The 6,000-nt window shown below is 36.0% G+C and overlaps 1 protein-coding gene across 4 annotated transcripts in view; it reads left to right on the plus strand.

The window, feature by feature from the left end:
- CLTC (clathrin heavy chain) overlaps positions 1 to 6,000 on the plus strand; it is a 65,874-nt gene that overhangs the window by 22,343 nt on the left and 37,531 nt on the right. For 2 of the 4 annotated variants that reach the window (XM_019636713.1, XM_019636716.1), the window contains exons 3-6: positions 684 to 686; positions 2,487 to 2,755; positions 3,188 to 3,349; positions 5,613 to 5,726. In XM_019636713.1, the coding sequence (XP_019492258.1) occupies positions 684 to 686; positions 2,487 to 2,755; positions 3,188 to 3,349; positions 5,613 to 5,726 (548 nt within the window). The remainder of the gene's footprint in view (positions 1 to 683; positions 687 to 2,486; positions 2,756 to 3,187; positions 3,350 to 5,612; positions 5,727 to 6,000) is intronic. The other 2 variants (XM_019636714.1, XM_019636717.1) reach the window with 1 other exon arrangement.

The following is a 6,000-nucleotide window of genomic DNA, read 5'->3' on the forward strand; positions in this document are numbered from 1 at the left end:
ATTCATATTTTGGAATAAAATATACTTTGCTAATATTAGCACTTAAACATTGCAGAATTTTGTTTTGATGATGAAGTTGCCATTCATGCTGTGCTTTTTTTTGTCCTTCAGACTTGTATTTCATTTAGATTATCAAGTTTTTTAAATAGCTTGAATTTGAACTGATTGTTAAAAGTTTATATATAGGTGGGTATTAAAGATTTGGAATCATGCATGTTAAAGTTCATTCAGACTAACTTTTTAATTGTCATGATAGGGAACTATACAACCTATTAGTCTAAAATGAGTTCAAAGAACCTGATAACTGTCTGGAAGCCTGTATTAATTTTTTTCCTTTGAACTTTAGAGAATACAATTGACCCTTTAAAACAGAAGTTTTTAAGAGGGCTAGGTGACAAACTGACTCTAAAAAAAGACATTTAACTGTCTATTTTATGCTTGTTTTTCTTCTTGGCAGTAGTGGGTTCCTAGTAATTTCTTGATATATTTTGTAGGTGAGTTGTTAGAAGAGTGCTGAAATTTTTAAACAGACTTTTCTTTACATGATTTAAACTTTGTATTTATTAGTAATACTGCTTGGAGATGAAATGGGGTTGGGGGGGGGCAGGGAGAAGGCCAAACATATTCAAACAAATGTCACCATTACATTTCCAAGATTAGAGTTGATCTCATCTCAAGGATAGATGGTCCAGCTTTCACCTAGGACCACATGTTTTGTGGCAGTAAGCTTTTTGCTTCTCTCAGACAATACATATTATACTTTAAGATATTAAGCTCCCTTCAGCCCCCTTAAAGAGTTTAAATTCAACTGCTTATCAACTCTCGCACCTCTATTAAAAGGCCATCGTTTTAATTTTATCAGAATTCTTTTCTATTTTTAATGTTGTTGTTATTCTTATCACATTTCTTAATGCTTTCTTATGTGTGCAGATGGTGAGTTATCTTAAATTAGATTGTATTAGTTATTGTCCTGTTCTATAAAAAGAATAAATTGAAAAGATTTTCAGAGCATTGTACAATAATAGCATTATAGATTCGTGCCCATATGCCTACACTGTTGAGTTAAGCTGTCATCCCTTGCCCTCCTCCCTAAACTACCCCTTCATACATATATACCAACCCCTTTCATGTAAAAAAAAATTTAAAATCTAACTAGGGGTTCGGAAGGCAGCAAAGGAAAGTAAGTAATTTCCAAATACAGCAGGCCCTGGAGTAACGTTTCATTATAAAGTTGATGAGATGCCGTAGGAATTGAACTTGTTTATGTCAATTAGCCTGTGGTAAAGTCGGTTCTGTTGTTTGTTGTTTCACTTAAACTCACAGATCCTGTCAAGGACTTACTGTACTGCTTCCCGGTGAAGCCAGCTTTAAACCTTTTGGCTTCTTTTTATAAACAGGACTATAACTCTCACAATTGTTCAAGTCTGGTTGTGGTTTACATATTGTGTGGGATGGGAATAACATTCTTTGTTTTATGGAGGAAGTTCTTACACATGTGGTAAGAAGGCTCGTGGTGCAGAGCTGTATGTTTTGTGTCCCATCCCATTCCTGCCCCCATACTACCTTATCATTTTTGTTCTTCAGGAGCCAGATTCTCTGTGGCTCAGGAATGGAGTTTTCCTTTGTCTCTGTTGACTAATCTGGATTAGATAGCCTAGTGATAGCTGTGGGCTTTGACTTCTATTAATTTAAACCAAATCACTTTTCTGACTAGGACGGATTTCAAATTACAAGTACAAGCCTTTGCATCTGATTCAGTGAACTCTTTACACTCAAGGCAAATTTCATCCTTCTTTTACTAAATGTTTGCTGCATTCATTGGACGAAGCTTGAACTTTGTTCCTATCTCCAGTGTATTAACAGCATCTGAAACTGTCCTCTGTCTCCCTCTCCTTTCCTCCAGCACTTCTACCTTTCCCTTTGTATCTTAAACCAATTAAATGTAGCATGCACTTCTCTTATGTGCTAGTGGTTCAAGGCCGAGTTGAAGTGGGTCCTCTTCCAAAAATCAGTTTCCACAAGATTTAGTTGGATGGGGAATGACTGCCTTTTTAAAAAAAGTGACATTTTCCCCACGTGTTTGTATCAGATTTTCTTTGGTCTGTGTACCTACAATTTAGTTAATGCATAAACATGCTTAAATATAAATACGAAGATTACAGCCTTGTTTTCCATCATTGTTAAGCAAGCTGTTCTTCAGACTCATTTTTAGTTGGTATTTAGAAATCTTTAGAATTCTGTTCTATCTGTTTAAAATTCCTATTAGAGGTAATAGTTTTTGCGTCAGATGTAGATTGTTTGGTCAGTCTCGGCTATCTTTTCAATGGTTGCTGCTCTGTCTGACTTCTGTAGTTGGTTATTGAGTAGTCTCATGATACAACCATTTTGTTTGGAAGTTATAGATTTTGTTACAGAGCTAGTCTAGCTAGATACTAATTGATCCTGAACTTTGCTTTCTTATCATAATTCTTAATTTTTGTTTTTAGCTGGGAAAACTCTTCAGATATTTAACATTGAAATGAAGAGTAAAATGAAGGCCCATACCATGACTGATGATGTCACCTTCTGGAAATGGATCTCCTTGAATACGGTTGCTCTTGTTACGGATAATGCAGTTTACCATTGGAGCATGGAAGGAGAGTCTCAGCCAGTGAAAATGTTTGATCGCCATTCTAGCCTTGCAGGTTGCCAGATTATCAATTACCGTACAGATGCAAAGCAAAAGTGGTTACTTCTGACTGGCATATCTGCACAGGTAACATTTTTCAGTTTTTAATAAAGAAAAGGTCTAGAGAATTAATATGCCCAGAATGCAGTTTAGTTTGAAATTAGATCTGTGCTCAGTCATGTTGAATCTGACTTATGTTGGAAGACTTTTTTCCTTTTCTTTTTTAAGAAATAAAGGTTGCTGGCTTAATGCCTTTATTCTGACATACACTTTCTTTAAGGTAGTGTAAAGAGATGGTTGTATATGAGGCAGATTTTAAACATTCATGTTAAGCTTTATTAAGATGATGTTTGGAGCTAAATTTTAAATTAAGAGGTATCAAATCTACCTTAAGAGACTAAATAACAAAGAATTATAAATCCTGTAAAGATGATAAAGCAGTGCTAATTATTTCACTAGTTGAATCTGGGAGTTATTGGTTTATTGGGTCCCCAAATTATTCTTTTTGATGTTTTGTAGCAAAATCGTGTGGTGGGAGCTATGCAGTTGTATTCTGTAGATAGGAAAGTGTCTCAGCCCATTGAAGGACATGCGGCTAGCTTCGCACAGTTTAAGATGGAAGGAAATGCAGAAGAATCAACGTTATTTTGTTTTGCAGTTCGGGGTCAAGCTGGAGGCAAGGTAAGGTTTCTTTTTGGAAGTTATTTTTATGAGAATTTATTTGTCTTTCTGCTACTAGCTAGTCATCTAATTTCAAAATAGTCTCTTCCTTTTCTTCTTAATTTGTTTTTAACATTCAGATTTGTGGTGACTTTGTTTACTTTCGGCTTCTAGTGATACTTGTCTAAAATGAATAGTATTCTTTAACAACTTTTTTGTATCAGTTGTTTATTGTAGGACTTTATTTTGATTGCCTTTCCCAAAGGCCTTAATTCTGTGTTTTTCAATCTTACTGTGTACAAGACTCATTCGGGTTGCTGAAGTGTACGTTTTGTGTACCTTACATCTAGGGAGTCTGCTTCAGTAAGTGGAGTTCGTAATCTGCGTTTTAAATACCCTATGTGACTAGATAGAGTGTGGCCTGCAGTTTGAGTAACATTGCCTTAAGTCAGAGCTTCTCAACCCCGGCTACCATGGAATCACCTGGACAAATTGAAGTACTTTGTATGTTAGGGTTCTTAGTTGCATACAGCAGAAACAAGATCTGGTTAATAACAGCATAGACAATTTACTGAAAGGATAATGGATAGTTCACAATAGCTACAAATATTTAGAATCAAGCTTGGAAGATGAGGGGGAATAAGGGAGGATAGGCAGTAGCCAGGGCCCAGCCAAAAGCCCTGCCACCAAACCCCGAGAACGCCGCTGCTCCTGTGACTGCAGTGCTGGATGACACAGCACTGTTACCTCTCGAAACTCAGTTTGACTGCTGTTCTCACTGCCAGAGTAGAATCTTAAAGTTTTAATATTTTTTCATGGTACCTATTTAAAAGTATTAAGATAGCAGTTGCTTAAAACATGATAATCCATACCCTCTCAGCAGAGAGAGACAGTATGCACAGAGATAGAATGCGGCCTAAAATTTCCGAGTAGGGATCCCTGAACCGAGGAATGATCCTACCAACCTCTTAACGGGACAAGGATAGAAGACACTGATATTTAGATCTGAATTGGTGTAATATAAACAAAAAGACACATCATAGGTTTTAGAAATAAGATATTATTTTTAGGAATAAGGCTGAAATATTTTTTGAAAAGTCCTACTGGAAAAACAACTTCAGTATCATTTTTTTGTTCCTTTTTTTTCAATATTATTTTTATAGTATCTGGAAAAATGTTTATGGGTTCTTGAGCCTATTTGATTCATTGTGCTATAGCTTTTGTAGTAATGCCATGGCTTTTGAAAGAAGACATAATTTTTTTTCAATATGACTAGTCATTCTAATTAATTAAGGATGAGAGCCTATAACTTTCATATGATATATATCTTGGAAACCGAATTATTTTTTTGTCTGAGGCCATACCTGACGTGACTAAATAAAATACATACTACTCTTTCATAGACATTGTTTACTTTCTCTTACCTGGCTGATGGGCAGCATCAGACATTTTAAACCAAAATGTTCTTATCTATTTTATGAGGTCCATGTGATTAGAGCGACAACTCAGCTTAGGTGCATATATTCCATATGTGTTAGAGTAGAGGTACAGGCAGAAAAGAATTTAACAATTTAAGTTAGATTTCTATTTGGAAATTGAAAACCATGAGAAAGCACCTTTGTGGGTAATGTATTACCATTCTGTACCCTTAATTTAGGTAGTAGTGGTGTGATTGTTTCTTTCAGCTATTCAACTGACTTAAAAGTTTTTATCTTAAAATAATACACTTTCATAGGAAGCTGCAGAGATAGGACGGAGAGATCCCCTGTGTCCTTTACTAGTTTCCCTCAATGGTTACATCTTATATAGCTATATATATAGTATAGAGTTACAAAAAAACAAACCCATAAATTAACATTGGTACAATTGTATAATTCACTCACTTTATCACGAGTAGATTCAAGACATATACTATTCATCATCACAAGGATTTCCCTCACATGCTACTCCTTTATAGTCATACTTCTTCCCATACTGTCTCTAAACCCTGACAACCACTAAATTACTTTCTATTTCTATAATTTTATCATTTCAAGAATGCTATGTAAGTAGAATCCTCTAGTATGAGCCCTTTTGAGATGGGCTTTTTTTTTTCACTCAGCATAATGTCCACAAGAGCTCTTTTTATTACTGAGGAGTATCCCATAGTATGGTTGTACCGTAGTATATTCACCTGTTGTAGGAGATTTTGGTTGTTTCCTGTTTGGGCCTACAAATAAAGCGGCTGTGCTCAACTGCTAAAATACCCAGGTGTACATGTGTTTTGTTTTATTTTTTTGAACAGTTACATATCATTGAAGTTGGCACACCACCTACAGGGAACCAGCCCTTTCCAAAGAAGGCAGTGGATGTTTTCTTTCCTCCAGAAGCACAAAATGACTTTCCTGTTGCAATGCAGGTATTTTAAGCAAAATAAAGGGACTTTTGAAATCTCTCCTCTTAACAAAATTAATCCAGAAACTTGTTATTACTTATATTCAGTATAATTTAATTGGTGCTTAAAAGAATACCTTTTGGACTGGCCGAGTGGCGCGTTGGTTAAGAGCTGGCTTGGGATGCCAGAGGGCCCCAGTTCAGATTCCACATATGAGGGCCAGTGACACTGCCCTCCACAGCTAAGATGCTGAACAACAGCTCAACCTGGAGCTGGGCTGCTGTGAGTTGCCGGCGAC

This window comes from Hipposideros armiger, unplaced genomic scaffold (genome assembly GCF_001890085.2).
Source record: "Hipposideros armiger isolate ML-2016 unplaced genomic scaffold, ASM189008v1 scaffold_29, whole genome shotgun sequence".
NCBI lineage: Eukaryota > Metazoa > Chordata > Mammalia > Chiroptera > Hipposideridae > Hipposideros > Hipposideros armiger.